A 19,091-nucleotide genomic window follows, 5' to 3' on the forward strand; every position below is an offset into this window, starting at 1 on the left:
TGCAGCTGAATCTGGAGTGAAAGAGGAGAGTGATAAGAAGTGAGGAGGAGAAGGAGGAGTTCAAACAGAATGGACAGGATTTGACTGTGATTTTAAAAGTATTGTTCCTTGCATTGTAATGGGCAAGGGTGGAAATCGGCCCATTGGTGCATTATTAAATAAAGTGAGAAGCAGTGCTGGGACTGACCAGAATTAGCAATAGAAGAAATGGTGGGAGGTGGTTGGATTCTGGATAAATTTTGCATATAGAGCTGACAGAGTTTAAAAGATTCATTGGTAGTATGTGAGAGAAAGAGAGGACTCAAAAATTACTCCAAGGGATTGGGCTTGAACAGCCTCAGGAATGGAGTTGTCATTCAGTGTCATGTGAAGAAACAAACTTAGTGGGACAGTCAGAAATTAGTTGTAAACTCTGAATGTTTTAAACTATTTGACATACAAGTGATGTATTGAGTCCAGTGTAAATCCTGAAGTTCAGAAGAGAGGTCTGGGCGATGGCAGCATAAAGTGGCATTTACAGCCATTTGACTGGATGACATCATCAAGGTAAAGTGTTGAAAGAGAAGATGGGAAGAACTGAAGTCAGTGGTACTCCCCACCCAGGAGATGAGAAAAAATGGGTGTAAAGGACTGAAAAGGAGCACCCAGCAAGGCAAGGAAAACTGGAAAATCTTGGTAATCAGGAAACCAAGTAAAAGGGAGTTACAAGGAAGGGGAAGTGGTCAACTTTTCTTGCTGATGGAGTTAAGTAGGATGACATCTAAGCTCCGGATTTAGCAAGGATGAAGGAATCTGTACCCTTGAAAAAAGCATTTGCAGTACATGCTGGGGATGAACACTTGATTAGGATGGTTTCAAGAGAAAATCCGAGAGGAAAAATTGGGCAGAGCTAATATGAAGCATTCTCTTTTAAGGTGGCTTTTGGTACGCTAATGAGAATGATTTATGTGAGATTTCACATAGTTTGGGCCAGGAACTTACTTATTTTATTATGTCCTCATATGACTCTCTATATGTACCATGTTTGAGAAACTTCTCAGGCCCATGGTTGATACTTGCTAACCAGTCATTCTTCAGTGTAGCAAGTGCAAATCATTTAAACATTAAAAGAAAATTTTTATTTACCACCTCTGACTCTAGTGTCCAGAATTCGCAGTTGTCAGTGATTCTCTTCTACCCAGTTACAAAACAGGAACTTAGAGGCAAGGGACAAAAGTAAAAGTTGTTTTTGTAATTTCTGTTTCCCAGAAAGGATGTATAATCAGCCAAAAGTTCAATATTTCAAAAATACTGACACCTTGAAAATTTCCTCTTAAAATAATGTTTAGTATCTAGCATCCTTTGAAAAGAAAACAAAAATTGAAGTAGTTTTGAGGTACAACTGCCAAATTTTTCTGCTAAATATTATAAGCACCAGTTTTCATGGTGTCTTGGAAATAGTGTGAAATAAAAATCAAACTTGTGTTGATTTATCTGCTCTGCAGAATTTTTTTTAATGTATTTACTAAAATAAACCCATTTCAGGTTAAGATAATGTTTTTTAAACTTCACATACATACTAATGAAGGAACTCAAGGAAGGCAGATTAAACTCTACTTAGCAACTCATTCGTATACTTTCAAACATGATCCTGTTTATATCTACCAAAGTATATCTTGTGTTATTATGCATTAAGTGGCTGACTTCTTAAAGGCCATTATCCCTTATTTCAAATATTGCCATCTGAGTGCAGTATGCCAAATATAGCTTACCAAGGCAGCCCTGAATCAAGTAGTTGACTTCACTTCTAAATAATGTGACCTTGAGTAAAGTCATTCTACTTTCATAGTGCCATTTTCTCATCTTTTTAATTATGGGAATATACAATCCTAGAGGAAAGATGAAGAAAATTATGGACTTCAGGTAATAAAAGTGCTGCATTTAGTGATAGAAGTTATTGCCTGGCTTTCACATTGGAGTCTAAAGCTCATGCCTACCTTGCTCATCCTGTTATCCTCAGCCCTTAGCATAATGCCTGAGTTGAGTGAGTTATAGCTGTTGACTTATCGGCAATAAACATTAAAACTGAGCCTAACAGAAGAGGAGACTTTTGGCAGAACAGGAAGCCGTGTAAGGTAGGGAGAATAGTATGAGAAAAGACTGTAGGTGAGGCAGAATGGATTGGGGGAGATGGTGGGAAGTAAGACTGAAGCAGTGTCCACAAGGTGGAAGTCCTTGAATGCCAGTTCAAACTATTTACATTGAGCCAATCTAAAAGATGTCTCAGAGCCTCAGTAAAGTAAAATGGGGTCTAGATAAACTTCAAGGTTATTGTGAGGACTAAGTAAGAGAAGCATCTGTGAAAGTGTTTTATAACCTGTGGACTACTATAAAGATGTTCCAAGACTTTAATCTTGTCTTGGATTTATCTTACCCAACTAGTCCTTAATATGTATCTTCCATCTATAGCAAATTCATTTCTTTATCTTCATTCTTGAAACACTTTAATTCTGCCTGACTTTGCTCATACTTTTCCTTCTCCCCAGGGTCTTCTCACTACTGTTTTCCACCTTTCCCATCACACCAATCTTGCAACTAAACTGAAGTACCATTTATTTTGCCAGTTATCCTTTATAATGCTTTTTCTTTCTTCTTTGAACTATTCCATGCATTCACTAAGGAAACAAGTTTAATATTTTCTATCTACTGCATTTTTATAGTAATATTCTTTTACAAAAGAATATTTTAGTTCTATATCCATAGCAAGATGATCAGCTCCCTAAGGGCAAAAATAATAGACTTGTTTGTATCTCCTATCTTGGTCAACTGAAGGTTATAATTAATAGCAAATATTTATTGAGCCTAAAAATGTTGAGGTTAAATGTATCTTGTTTTCCCCAAAAAGAGGAAAACTTTAAATCACTAGAAATTTTAGTTTATCTTCATTAGCTTATATTGCTGAAGTATGTGTTAATAATGAACATTTTAAAATAATATCAGTTTGCAGATACTGAATTCACATAGACATACAAACCTAGAGACTCTCAAGTCTGATTATGATGTAGCATTTTTAGACCTTCAATCACAATTGTCGAGGATTTTTAAAAACTCAAACTACTATAGAAAACCCAGTATTTGAGCACATGTTCTTTGGTCTCAAAGACTGGAGGGGGAGAAGTAAAAGTGAATCTCATGCTGCTGCTGTTTCTATAGGCCAAAAATAGTCAAAACATTAGAAATTTCAAACCATTCTAATTATATAATAAACTTATTTGAACTTTATAAAGGCAGAAGTAATTATACTTTCACAGAAATAAGAAATCTGTATATTGAACAGAATGACTTCCATCAGAATCAACTAGTTATCATACATCAAAGGTGTGTATATTTACTGAGCAACTCCTAGGTACTGGTCACAAAGCTAAGTGCTTGGTATATGATAAACAACAGACGACATGGACCTTGCCTTTAATGAGCTTATATTCTAGAGTATGTGTGTTTCTTGGGTGAGGGGTACTTTATAAACATGTATAAATGTGTAATTATAAATTGTGGTAAATATTATTAAGAAAAAGATTTGAGAGGATAACTAGTAATTCCTACCTTACATTGGGAAGTCAGGAAAAGATTTCAGAGGAACTGACATTTGATCTGATCTACGAAGAGTGAGTTGAGTAGGAGTGAGTTAGCTATGTGAGAAAAAGGGGAAGGGACAGAAGGCACACACCTGAGCCTTGGCATGTTTAGGAACAGAAGATCTGACACAGCTAGTCGGTAGTTCATGGAATAGGGACATGAGGAAGTTGGGCAGTCAAGAACCAGGTAGAATAAAATCTCTGTAGCTAGATTGAGTTTGTTTTGTATTTTAAATGTGTTGAGAAGCTGTTAAAAAGATTGACAAGAGTAGATTTACATTTTAGAGAGATTGTTCTACTCTGAGTACAGGATGAGGAAGGTGTGGAGGTAAGACAAGAATGTAAGGACACAGATTAGGGGACCACTGCAAAGAAAATAGGGAAATGACCAATTCAAGATATATTACTACTATATTATCTGGATTCTTGGAAAATTTGGAGACAAAGGATAAACTAAAGATGCTAAAAATGACTTCCACACAAAATGACTTCCACACATTTCTGGCATGGCAGAGTGAGGTTTCTTAGGAAGAGGAATTGAGAACAGTTTGAGACAAATTAATTTGAGTTGAATTGAGACATCCTTGCGAAGATTTCTCATTGTTAGTTGAATGTTTGTCAAAAGCAAATTCTGGCTAGATATATAAGAATAATAAAAATATAGATAATATGTAAAGCCACTGAGAAGAATATGGAGGGATAAAAAAATAGGCTGCATGACAGGAATGCTTGTAGGAGTCTGGAAGGTAGTACAATGAATGAAGACAGCCCACTGTGAGATTATAAATGGCAACTAACAGGGTGTGTGAACGGGAGAGGGAGGATGGGAGAGCAGCAGGGGACAGAATGAATGCAAATGGATATGTATCATCTGAAGGAGACTGCCTGTTCTTCATTAAGATAATAATTACCAAATAAATGTGGGCTTAGTGTTTCCAGATTTTTCATTTTTAAAAAGAAGTTAGGAATTTGGATTTTCTGTGGCTGTCCTACTATTGAATTACGTGGAACATATAATTCATATTTAAAATTACGTATGCGTCAGCATTGATTGAGCCCACCAGTTTACAGTCTCTGCTAGAACAGGGTGTGTAACATTTTTTGGTGGTCAGCTGGACTATTAGTAAGAGGAAACAGGAACAAAGTGTCATAAAAACAAGGAATAGTAAATGTTTCACAAATATTGGAATGGTTCAGTGTTTAATATGTTGCTGAGAGGTTTGGTTAAGATGATGCCTGGTAAGGTGGATTTGCCAGTATAGAGTAGGCTGTTGGTGACATTAGCAGGAACAGTTCCTCAAGTGAACTGACAGCTTAAGTGAGGTGGAGGCGGCATATATGGGCTCCCTTACATTAAAAGGCATGGTTATGTTCAAATTATTTGATCTTCTGTGTGGTGAAAATAAGAACTAAACAGAAAAGAAAGAGAAACTTTTTCCTCCTTAGAGTGAATTGAATGGTGAAACAGTGAGGACTTTAAATGTAGGTGCTTTTGAAAAGCTTCTTTGTGTAGTGAAACAAATTATAATCGTATCTCGAAGAAAATGGGAATCAATATATAGAATTAATGAAATACGTAAAAGGATAATAAAAGAAATTAAATATATAAATTCAGATTTTGGGGTTTTTTTTAGGTTTCTATATACTTCTTAATCTGTAGTAGTATCTAGAGAAATTCACTAAATATTAAGTATCTGAACTATATGTATTTGTATTTAGTGGATCTTTGCAAAAAACAAATTACAGTTGTTTTCAACATAGTAAAACCTTGTGTTCTCTCAAATTCTAATGTGAATACAAATCACCTGGGGATTTTGTACAGTGCAGGTTCTGATTCAGTAGGTCTGTGATGGACTTGAAGATTCTGCATTTCCAACAAGCTCCCTGTTGATACCAATACCACTGGTCCATGAAGATCAATTGAAATACAAACTAAAAATCACTAGCCCATCCAAAATTCCAGCAGATTTCGTTCTTTTATTTTTTAAAGCAGATTTTGACTTCTTTTATAGCATGCGGCATAAATGCTAAGACAGGGAGAAGATAAGGCAAGTAGCAGGTTCTTCATTGATATTTTCAGTTCTTACAAAATCTCTGAAAAGTAGTATTTTCTGCTTTTGGGAATTGAGGTAACTGAGATTAAGAGCTCATAAGCAGCATTTTACAGGTTAAAAGGTCAAGTTAGCCTAGCTGTTTGTTTGCTTCAAGTACTGCATCCTCTTAGTTTTTTTCCTTTTGTTTTCGTTAATTTGTACAGATCATTTCCCCCCTTCAGTGAGAATAATTCAGTCTATTATATTTTATATTTAATTCTAGAATTCCGTTTAGCCTAGTTCTCCATGATGCATAAGAAAGAGTTAAGTTTTGCCAGAGGGCACTCCCATATTTTCATTGCAGACCTTTTCTGAAGTACAAAAACCATAACTAGGCATGTGTTTTGAGGAAGATAGCTTTTTATGAAATCTGTCTCACCCTCGGAAGTTAGTACAATCCAGTGGGAGGATGGGGAAGTTGCCAGACTCTTTTCAGAGATATACAATGCTACAATGTTGTATCTCCTAATATGATATAAGTCATCACAAGTGTATATTTTTATTTGACTTCTTTACTACATTCTAATAATATAATGATATTTCTTTTAGAATGTGAAACACAGAAAATATGCAAGATGGAAGGCAACATATATCCATAATTGTTTAAAGAATGGAGAAACTCCTCAAGCAGGGCCTGTTGGAATTGAAGAAGACAATGGTATGTATTTAAGTAAAATAATTTTAATAAAGTCATCATTGTTCAGTATATTATTATTCAAAGTTTTTGGAAGGAACCATACAATTGTGTTTACCCCATCAGGCCAAAAATCCATGAAAATTAAGGTAAAATCTTAAATTTAGGGACAGTGAGAGATTAAGGCCAAAATGCTGTAATATGCCTTTGTCAATAAAATGGCTTGGCTATTGCCTACCTCTAATCAGATTTCATTGCTACATGGAAATGACAATCTATTTATAATTTATAAAATATTTCCAAACCAAGAAGAACATTGTAGTATTTTTTATATATCTACTTAAGGGATGTTTTTTGGATTTTTTTTGGCAGGGGTAGGTAATACATTCTCATGGTTCAAAATGTATGTGTATAAAAAATATGAAGTTAATTTCTCATTTCCACCACATCCGTCGTTTTCCCATATCCTACCAAAACGCAAATAAGTAAATACTGTTTTTAGTTCTTTGTGTATCTTTACAGAGATTCTTTTTTGTGAATTCACAAGTAAATAGGAATGTATTTCCCCTTTCTTCTCCACACAGTTGGGAATACACACTCCATTTTGCACCTGTTTTTTGTTGTTATTGTTGTTTAATATATACAGAAAATTTTCACCATGTAATAAGTGGTTTTATAAAATTAAATCATGAAAAAATAAGGATCTATTATTTCTCTTTCAGTTAATGTGTGATGAAAAAGGAGGGGAAAATATTCAAAAAATTCACTTGCTTTTATTGGTTAGACATACAGGAAATTGACTATTGCAATGAAAATAACCACTGTTCTCATTATTCAAAAAAATTTGAAATGATCCTTTGCATTTTGTTATACAACTTATAGGCATCTGTGAAGATGAGCACTAAATACACATGTTCGTAACTTTTTCTTAAAGGGCCAGACAAAACAAATATAAATATAACTATTTTAGGCTTATAGGTGATGCTGTCTTTGTTGAAGCTGCTCAGCTCAGGTCTTGTGTTGCACAAGTAACCACAGACAATATATAATCAAGTGAATATGTCTATCTTCCAGAAAATTTATTCACAAAAACAGGCAGCCAATCCAGTGTTGCCCAACTCTAGGCCAATCCAACTTTTTAGTTCTGTTGTTATAGTGAATTCTATTAAAAGACTGCCAAATATTGAACCAACTTTACTTTGTATAATAAACTCCACTTGGCCATGATGCTTGTTTTTTAGTTTTTGCTTTTTAATTATTATACTGATGCATTCAGTTTGCTACTGCTGTATATCATTTAGGATTTTTGCATTGACATTCATAAATAAAATTGATCTACAGTTTTACTTTTGGTATCAATGTTATACTTCAATAATATAACCTGAAAGTCTTTAGCATTTTCCTATGCTTTGGAGTTTTAAATGGCCTTGGAATTTTTGTTTATTCTTCCTAGAATTTTTTTGTGAAACCACTGGCTCTGATACTGGAGATGGCTGTTTGGCTGTGTTCTCCTATGGAAATTAATCCTGTTAGATTTTTAAAAGATTTTCTCAGTTAGTGGCCACTGAATGAATGTGCCCTGATCAGATGAATGGTATATTAGTCTTTTTAGGCTGTCTTAATGATTTTTGCTTTGTGTGTTGTCCTAACAGTTTTTCAGATGAGAATTGTATTGTGGTTCTGCATGGTGGTGTATTTACATGCACAATGTTGTTCAAGTGTCCACTGACAAAATATAGCTATATTAAGTATTTCCATATGCCATTTAAGATTGAGTAGGTAGCAAATAAGCCCATGAAAAGAAGCTGAACTCTTTAGTCACTAGGGAAAAAGCAAATTAAGACTGCAGCCAGCAAGATACTCTACACATCTACTAGAATTGAGGGCTTAAAGTTAACAAGATGATAGTACTCAGTGCTGACAAGAATGCCAAGTAGCTGGAACTCTTTATACATTTCTTATGGGAAAAGAAAAGGAAAACAGTTTGGTAGTTTTGTATGAAATTAAAAATGTACCTGGCGTAAGATCTAGGAGTCCTACTCTGAGGTATTTATTTACTGCCCAAGAGAAATACAAATGTATATCCATGCAAAGATCTATAGATAAATGTTTATAGCAGCTGTTATTTTTTTTATTAAGGTATTATTGATATACACTCTTATGAAGGTTTCACATGAAAAAACAATGTTACTACATTCACCCATATTATTGTACCCCCCCATACTCCATTGTAGTCAGCAGCTTTATTTTTAATTGACAAAAACTGGAAATAATCCAGATGCCATCAATTTGTAAATGGATCAATAAATTGTGTAACATGCTTGTAGTGGAATACTACTCAACAGTTAAATGGAATGAACTGTTGATACATGCAACAGTATAGACTGATTTTAAAAGCATTATGCTAAGTGAAAGAAACCAAACACAAAAGGCTGTATACTATATAACTGTATACTATATAACATTCTGGAAAAGGCAGTGCTATAGGGACAAATCAGGTGAGTAAGTGTCTGAGGTGAGGGGAACAGATTTATTACAAAGGAACATGGGAAAACGTTTGGGGATGACAGGAGTATTCCATGTTGTGATGATGGTGACATATTGTATAAATTTGTCAAAACTGTGTACGGAAATACAAATTTTACAGTATGTAAATTATACCTCAGTAAACATACCTTTAAAAGACCAAAGAAGTGGAGTAAATGAAGTGGGGAATACAGGTAATTTTGAGACTGGTTGGTTGGTTTGTTTATTTAGAGGACTGTTTGCAGTATTATAATCCCATTCAGTGGAAAAGGCACACTATAGTTTTACATATGAATACTCTGTGTAAATTATTTTGCAATTCATCCTCTAGAGATTCAAGGTTTCATATAGCATTTCAAGTTAACATTTTGCTGTCTCTTCCTGAAGCACACTTTATATGTCTTTGTATAATCTTTAATCTTTTTCACATAGAATCCTTCTTAAAATCATTTTATATAATAAATCCTTTACATTCTCAGTGCTTTTAAGCTTGAAGATTATTTTTATATATCTCATACCCTCAAAAGTCCCCAAGAGATAGTTAATCATATTTCTGTGTAACAAAGGAGTAAATTGAGATTCTGCATGAGTTTTGGTCTGCCTAAGGTTGTAGAACCATAAATGAGAACTAGAACTTGAGTCTTGGCCTTCTTATTCTAAGTCCTGTATGAATAATGCAATATAAGGTTGTTATTAAGTGTTTAAAATTAACTATGCTAAAACATGTATAAGTATTTTAGTTATCATGATGGTGGAATTTGGGGGGTGGGGAGTAATTTTTAAAAAATTCTCTCAGTTTTTCATGTAGTATTATAGAATGTTTTATGTCATTCCTCTGGTTTGTAAGTGTTCACAAGAAAAGATCGAAGGTCCTTAGCCTACCAACTAAGACTCACCAAGATGTGGCACTGACTGACGTCACCAGTTTTATTTCCTACTCCTCTTGTCTTAACTGGCTCAGGCTGCCATAACAAACTACCATAGACTGGGTGGCTTAAACAGCAGGCATTTATTTCCTCACAGTTCTGGACGCCAGAAAGTCCATTGTTAAGGTCTGGCCTGGTGGGGTTCAGTTGCTGGTAAGAGCCTGCTTCTTGGTTTTGAGTCAGTGATTTTCTCTCTGTTCTCACATGATGGAGAAGCAGAGAGATCTTTTCCTCTTCTTATAAGGCCACAGTCCTATTAGATTAGGGCTCCACCCTCAAGACTTCATTTCACCTCAGTTATTTTCTCAAGACCCTATTACCGAATACAGTCAGGTTGGAGATTTGGACTTGTCATATTTATTTGGGGGCAAGAGGCACAGTTCATTCCTTATAGCTCCTACAACCATAGACATCAAGACGTATTAAGTACCTTTGTCTCTTTCTTTAGTTAAAACCATTCCTTCCTTCTAAAATGCTAATCTTTCTTTACCTGTCTGAATCCTTCCTACCTGTGGTTCTCTTCTTTATCTGAATTTCTGCAGAGCTATTTTATGCATGTAAATATATAAAGTCTTATAAAATATATAGTATTTGAAATTGGATTAAAGATGGTGGCATGAGAGAAGAGACAGAGGCTTCCTCCTAAAACTGGATACAATTAGAAAATTTAATTGGCGCAACTAATCCTGAGAGAGCAACAGGAAAGAGGACATGTCAGACTGCACACACCTGGAGAAAAGAGCAGATCTCAGTGAAAGGGGTAACGTACCGGAGCTGTGGCTCTGCGGGACCTGAGCCCCTCCCCCACCCCAGCTCACTGGCAGGAGGAAGAGAAACGGAGCAGGGCGAGAGTGGAAGGCTTGGGACTGCTGAATAACTAGCTCCAGAGAGGTGCGCTAGGAGCACAAACCTACATTTCATGGTGCTTTCATGAGACTCACATGACTACCGGGATGGAAAGTTAATACAGGCAGAGTTCCTGGGGAGACTGGGATTCTGGCTGCTTGTGGAAAGCAGGGATCCATATCTGGCTGCTCTGGGACAAAACCTTATACCTGTGTGCCCAGCCCACTGGCTCAGGCAGTGGAGACAGGCACAGGAGCCAGGAGGTGGGGAACAGCTCTTTTCTACCCCCAGTAACGCTCCCCTGTGACCCCTGACATTGCTTCAGGGGCTCAGCAGCTCCAGAATAGAGCTTCTGGACACTAGAGGACACCATATACAAACACAAAAAGCCAAAGGAACCTTGTCCAGAGTAAAATTGTTAATATAACTCCTGAGAAAGATTTAAATGATATGGACCTCGTGACTCTTCCTGGAAGGGAGTTCAAAATAAAAATAATCAACATCCTAATGGAGGTAAGGAAAGACATCCAAGAACTCAGGAATGAATTCAGGTCAGAGATCCAATCATTGAAGAACACCATGGAGGGTATTAAAAGCAGGTTGGATACGGTGGAGGAGACAATAAATGAAATAGAAACTAGAGAAGAGGAATACAAAGAAGCTGAGGCACAGAGAGAAAAAAGGATCTCTAAAAATGAAAGAATATTGAGAGAACGGTGTGACCAATCCAAGCGGAACAATATTCGCATTATAGGGATACCAGAAGAAGAAGAAGAGAGGAAAAAGGGATAGAAAGTATCTTTGAGGAGGTAGTTGCTGAAAACTTCCCCAATCTGGGGAAGGAGATAGTCTCTCAGGCCATGGAGATCCACAGATCCCCCTACACAAGGGACCCAAGGAAGACAACACCAAGACACATAGTAATTAAAATGGGAAAGATCAAGAATAAGGACAGAATGTTAAAAGCAGCCAGAGGCAGAAATTAGATCACATACAAAGGAAAGCCCATCAGACTAATGACAGACTTCTCAGCAGAAACCTTACAGGCCAGAAGGGAGTGGCATGATGTATTTAATGCCATGAGGCAGAAGGGCCTGGAACCAAGATTACTTTATCCGGTGAGATTATCATTTAAATTTGAAGGAGGGATTAAACAATTTCCAGATAAGCAAAAGCTGAGAGAGTTTACCTCCCACAAACCATCTCTGCAGTAGGGTTGGATAGCTGTCACCAGAGGTAGTAAAATCATGGAAGGGAGGGTGGAACAGCTGATTGCGAGGCAAATGCAAAATTAAATTGACTATCGCCAAAGCCAATCAAGGGATAGAGAAAAAGTAGAGAATCTGATACCTAATATATAAAGAATGAAGGAGGAAGAAAAAGGAGGAGAAATAGAAAAGAACCTTTAGATTGTGTTTGTAACAGCATACTAAGTGAGTTAAGTTAGACTCTTAGATAGTAAGGAAAGTAACCTGGAACCTTTGGTAACCACGAATCTAAAGCCTGAAATGGCAATAAGTACATACCTATTGATAATCACCCTAAATGTAAATGGACTGAATGCACCAATCAAAAGACATAGAGTCACTGAATGGATAAAAAAACAAGACCCATCTATATGCTGCTTACAAGAGACTCACCTCAAACCCAAAGACATGCACAGACTAAAAGTCAAGGGATGGTAAAAGATATTTTATGCAAAAAATAGAGAGAAAAAAGCAGGAGTTGTGTTGCAGTACTAGTATCAGACAAAATAGACTTCAAAACAAAGAAAGTAACAAGAGATAAAGAAGGGCATTACATGATGATAAAGGGCTCAGTCGAACAAGAGGATTTAACCATTATAAATATATATGCACCCAACACAGGAGCACTAGTATATGTGAAACAAATACTAACAGAACTAAAGGGGGAAATAGACTGCAATGCATTCATTTTAGGAGACTTCAACACACCACTCACCCCAAAGGATAGATCCACCAGACACAAAATAACTGGACCCAGAGGCACTGAACAACACACTAGAACAGATGGACCAATAGACATCTACAGAACTCTACACCCAAAAGCAACAGTATACACATTGTTCTCAAGTGCACATGGAACATTCTCCAGAATAGACAACATACTAGGCCACAAAAAGAGCCTCAGGAAATTCAGAAAGATTGAAATCCTACCAACCAACTTTTCAGACCACAAAGGTATAAAACTAGAAATAAATTGTACCATGAAAGCAAACAGGTTCACAAGCACATGGAAGCTTAACAACACGCTTCTAAATAGTCAATGGATCAATGACCAAATTAAAATGGAGATCCAGCAATATATGGAAATAAATGACAACAACAACACAAAGCCCCAACTTCTGTGGGACGCAGCGAAAGCAGTCTTAAGAGGAAAGTATATAGCAATCCAGGCATATTTAAAGAAGGAAGAACAAACCCAAATGAATAGTCTAATGTCACAGTTATCAAAATTGGAAAAAGAAGAACAAATGAGGCCTAAAGTCAGCAGAAGGAGGGACATAATAAAAATCAGAGAAGAAATAAACAAAATTAAGAAGAATAAAACAATAGAAAAAATCAGTAAAACCAAGAGCTGGTTCTTTGAGAAAATAAACAAAATAGATAAACCTCTAGCCAGACTTATTAAGAGAAAAAGAGAATCAACACACATCAACAGAATTAGAAATGAGAAAGGAAACATCACAACAGACCCAACAGAAATACAAAGAATTATTACAGACTACTATGAAAATCTATATGCTAAGAAGCCGGAAAACCTAGAAGAAATGGACAACTTCCTAGAAAAATATAACCTTCCAAGACTGACCAAGGAAGAAACACAAAATCTAAATAAACCAATTACCAGCAAAGAAATTGAAGTGGCAATCAAAAAACTACCCAAGAACAAAACCCCCAGGCCAGATGGATTTACCTTGGAATTTTATCAGACATACAGAGAAAATATAATACCCATTCTCCTTAAAGTTTTCCAAAAAATAAAAGAGGAGGGAATACTCCCAAACTCATTCTATGAAGCCAACATCACCCTAATACCAAAACCAGGCAAAGACCCCACCAAAAAAGAAAGTTACAGACCAATATCCCTGATGAATGTAGATGCAAAAATACTCAATAAAATATTAGCAAACCAAATTCAAAAATATATCAAAAGGATCATGCACCACAACCAAGTGGGATTCATCCCAGGGATGCAAGGATGGGACAACATTTGAAAATCCATCAACATCACCCACCACATCAACAAAAAGAAAGACAAAAACCACATGATCATCTCCATAGATGCTGAAAAAGCATTCGACAAAATTCAACATCCATTCATGATAAAAACTCTCAGCAAAATGGGTATAGAGGGCAAGTACCTCAACATAATAAAGTCCATATTCGATAAACCCACAGCCAACATCATACTGAACAGCGAGAAGCTGAAAGTTTTTCCTCTGAGATCGGAAACAAGACAGGGATGCCCACTCTCCCCACTGTTATTTAACATAGTACTGGAGGTCCTAGCTACAGCAATTAGACAAAACAAAGAAATACAAGGAATCCAGATTGGTAAATAAGAAGTTAAACTGTCACTATTTGCAGATGCCATGATATTGTACATAAAAACCCTAAAGACTCCACTGCAAAACTAATAGAACTGATACCGGAATATAGCAAAGATGCAGGATACAAAATTAACACACAGAAATCTGTGGCTTTCCTATACACTAACAATGAGCCAATAGAAAGAGAAATCAGGAAAACAATTCCATTCACAATTGCATCAAAAAGAATAAAATACCTAGGAATAAACCTAACCAAGGAAGTGAAAGACCTATACCCTGAAAACTATAAGATACTCTTAAGAGAAGTTAAAGAGGACACTAACAAATGGAAACTCATCCCATGCTCTTGGCTAGGAAGAATTAATATCGTCAAAATGGCCATCCTGCCCAAAGCAATACACAGATTTGATGCAATCCCTATCAAATTACCAACAACATTCTTCATCGAACTGGAACAAATAGTTCAAAAATTCATATGGAAACACCAAAGACCCCGAATAGCCAAAGCAATCCTGAGAAAGAAGAATAAAGTAGGGGGGATCTCACTCCCCAACTTCAAGCTCTACTACAAAGCCATAGTAATCAAGACAATTTGGTACTGGCACAGGAACAGAGCCACAGACCAGTGGAGTAGATTAGAGACTCCAGACATTAACCCAAACATATATGGTCAATTAATATTTGATAAAGGAGCCATGGACATACAATGGGGAAATGACAGTCTCTTCAACAGATGGTGCTGGCAGAACTGGACAGCTACATGTAAGAGAATGAAACTGGATCACTGTCTAACCCCATACACAAAAGTAAATTCAAAATGGATCAAAGACCTGAATGTAAGTCATGAAACCATAAAACTCTTAGAAAAAAACATAGGCAAAAATCTCTTGGATGTGAACATTAGCAACTTCTTCTTGAACATATCTCCCCGGGCAAGGAAAACAACAGCAAAAATGAACAAGTGGGACTATATTAAGCTGAAAAGCTTCTGTACAGCAAAGGATACCATCAATAGAACAAAAAGGTACCCTACAGTATGGGAGAATATTTTTGTAAATGACAGATCCGATAAAGGCTTGACATCCAAAATATATAAAGAGCTCACGCTCCTCAACAAACAAAAAGCAAATAATCCAATTAAAAAATGGGCAGAGGAGCTGAACAGACAGTTCTCCATAGAAGAAATTCAGATGGCCAACAGACACATGAAAAGATGCTCCACATTGCTGGTTATCAGAGAAATGCAAATTAAAACCACAATGAGATATCACCTCACACCAGTAAGGATGGCCACCATCCAAAAGACAGACAATAACAAATGTTGGCGAGGTTGCGGAGAAAGGGGAACCCTCCTACACTGCTGGTGGGAATGTAAATTAGTTCAGCCATTGTGGAAAGCAATATGGAGGTTCCTCAAAATGCTCAAAATAGACTTACCATTTGACCCAGGAATTCCACTTGTAGGAATTTACCCTAAGGATGCAGCACTCCAGTTTGAAAAAGACAGATGCACCCGTATGTTTATTGCAGCACTATTTACAATAGCCAAGAAATGGAAGCAACCTAAGTGTCCATCAGTAGATGAATGGATAAAGAAGATGTGGTACATATACACAATGGAATATTATTCAGCCATAAGAAGAAAACAAATCCTACCATTTGCAACAACATAGATGGGGCTAGTGGGTATTATGCTCAGTGAAATAAGCCAAGTGGAGAAAAACAAATACCAAATGATTTCACTCATCTGTGGGGTATAAGAACAAAAGAAAAACTGAAGGAACGAAACAGCAGCAGAATCACAGAACCCAAGAATGGACTAACAGTTACCAAAGGGAAAGAGACTGGGGAGAATGGAAGGGTAGGGAGGGATAAGGGCGGGGAATAAGAAAGGGGGTATTATAATTAGCATGTATAATGTGGGGGGTGGGGGAAAGGGGAGGGCTTTGCAACACAGGGAAGACAAGTAGTGATTCCACAACATCTTACTTTGCTGATGGACAGTGACTGTAATGGGGTTTGTGGGAGGGACTTGAGGTAGGGGAGAGCCTAGTAAACATAAATAAATAAATATATAGTATTTAATAAAGTATCTTCATAATATATAGTAGTATTTATAATTTATAGATCACTTGCTAAGTATTAGACACTGTGCTAACATTTTACATACTATCTAATTCAGTCCCTAGTCCTATCTAAGCTCTAATAACTAGTTAATAGAACTCAGGATTTGAACTGATTCTAAAGTCTGTACTCTGTCTGCATTTAAGCAGCTGCAGTTTTTTCCTCAACCAGTTTGACATTAGATAAAAAGCCTTAATACATACTTGTCTTCCCCATTGATCCTTATAAGAAAATGTTTCAGTTGCACAATCAACATGATAATTTAACCTTCTCTTGAGAACATAGTACCAACATTATTAGAAGCACTTCCATGCTTCAGGTATGATGTAGTGCCCTAAATTTGTAATGGCCTCCCAGTTGCCAGGATATACCCTTGTCATTGCACTTTTCAATTTTTTTTTCATTCTATTTTAAAGGAACATTTTTTTCTTTTTAATATCATTTTGCCAACATTAGCCAGGGTCCTGGGGTTGGATAAGACACGATCCCTTAACTTACACAATTTACATCCTCATGGGGTACAATAGGCTAATAAGCAGTTATAATATATACATGGTGGAAGGAGTAGTGCCTAAACTGAGTCTTAAAAGATAAAGTGAACTAAATTAAGCAGAGAAAAAGGGAAGTATGCCACAACTAGAAAAAAACAAAACAGCCTCTTCTAAAGCAGGGAGGAAGATTGAGAACGAGCCAGACTAGAAGAACTAGAAGAAGGAAAAAGAAAGAAACTCTGAGAGTGAATTAGAGAAATTCTGGTTGCAAAATGAATTCAGGGGCTGTTAGTAACCCATATAATAAATAACAAAAGCCTGAGTAGATACTGGCCAAGAAGATAAAGAGAAGAAAGTAGAGTTAAGGAAGTGTAATCATTAGAACTTAGAGACAGTTGAATGTGGGAGAAGAGGGAAATGGAAGAGAATCCCTTAGTTTCCAGCCATTCAAAGAAATGGCTAACACAAGGTGAGCAGGTTTGGTGGGAAAAATTAAGAGAAGACACTAAGATGCTAATGTGATTACTGCTTGAAGGACTCCAACTGGCAATGAGATAGTTTTTGGTAGAATGTCTGGGCTAAAAATACAACTTTGGCGTTGACAGCCTGAAAGCAAGAGGTGAAGACAAAGTAAAATGTTAGATCACCCAGGAAGAATGGGGGAGCTTAAGGACTAAAGTCAAAGATGGAATCTTTCTTCACATTTAGTAATTACACTACAAAGGAAACTGAAGCAGAGCTACATCCATTCTGATTACATTTAAGCTGCCTTTTACATGCTAATATTTGCAGTAAATGTAATAATACATGTTACATTTATCATTAACTTCAAAGATTTCAATTAGGAGATATTTTATCTCTTGTATATGGTTATGCATATATTCTTAAATATACCACAAAGATATCCTTGTTCTTAAATACAAGTTTTACTTATAAATCGTATTTCATGTGTCATTTTAGCTACATTGAAATGCCTAATAAATGATTGATTTTGTTTTTTAGGCATTCTTTCAGTGTCAGTGACTTCTCTAAAATTTTCAACATTTTTCCCTTGAAAGTAGGAAATAGTACATTTTGCTTATTACCATGCTCTCTTTTATTCAGAAATGGTTGTTTTAGGCCCTTTATAACAACACTAGCAATAGATGATTAAATGTGCATAATTTTTGTTTTGTTTCCCAAACACTGTTTTAAATGAAGCTAAATTACTTCACTGGATGAAGTAAATTCTATTCATTATTTTCATCCCTTTTTATAGAGCTTCTGGATAGTAGAAAATGTGTGCTATTAATAAATCCTTTAAAATATAAAGGAGAATATTTTCACTGTATACTTTTTTTTGATTTGTTAAAGCATAACTTGGTGTCATAATCAGGTGTTAATGTCATAACATCTAACAATGTCTGCTCAGAAATGGCTTAGGGCCCTACAGGATGTCATTATCTGAATATGTAAGAGGAAAGTCTTTTAAAACCTTGATTTTTCTTTTTCTCAGTATAGTATTAATATTCTTGTGTTTTTTAATTAACTCTTACATAAAAGATGCTGGGTATGAAAGGTATTATACCTAAAGAATGTCTATTCTGGAATTGAATTCAAGGAAAACCAGTAAAAAATAATAGATACTATACCTTAGATAATTTAGAGTAAGAAAAAGAGAGTACTTTTGAAAATGGTACTATGTGTAATTAATTCACCATATTTCCTAAAAGTTCATAAGGAAGCCATATGATAAGAACAAAAAAGTGTTCTAGGAAAAATTTAGACTCAACTGAAGGTAATTCTATTAACATTCAAACTCTAGGTTTGCACATCACTTGAATTCAGTACCTACAAAATGATACTCTTTTTAGATGGTTATTATTAATGACCTGTATTCCAGCAATGGAAACTAATAAAGGTAATTACTTATGTCAAAATTCTAGTAATTAAAGTTCCTCTCTATTGAGAAAGCCTAAGTAAGGTATGGTTAACTTTAACATGTTTTAGGCTGAAGAAATATTTACTATTAATTAGACCTTCAGCTAGATAATATGGGAGCTATAAAATGCCAATACATTATTAACTTAATGTTAAAGCATCATAATATACTGTTAATATAGATATTTCACATGTTGTATGTGAATGTATGTTATATGTGAACCTATGGCATTTGTTCCATTGCTCTGGGTCAATAACTAGAGCAGAATTGTTGGGTTAACTATTTAATTTTTAAGAAAATCCCAGGTAATTTTCATAGTCAATATATCATTATGCTTTCATC

At 35.8% G+C, this 19,091-nt stretch overlaps 1 protein-coding gene across 1 annotated transcript in view; it reads left to right on the forward strand.

Annotated features, from left to right (window-relative positions):
• VTA1 (vesicle trafficking 1) overlaps positions 1-19,091 on the forward strand; it is an 83,028-nt gene that overhangs the window by 40,994 nt on the left and 22,943 nt on the right. The window contains exon 5 of the mRNA XM_017649940.3: positions 6,257-6,365. Within this exon, the coding sequence (XP_017505429.1) occupies positions 6,257-6,365 (109 nt within the window). The remainder of the gene's footprint in view (positions 1-6,256; positions 6,366-19,091) is intronic.

This window comes from Manis javanica, chromosome 13 (assembly GCF_040802235.1).
Source record: "Manis javanica isolate MJ-LG chromosome 13, MJ_LKY, whole genome shotgun sequence".
Taxonomy (NCBI): Eukaryota; Metazoa; Chordata; class Mammalia; order Pholidota; family Manidae; genus Manis; species Manis javanica.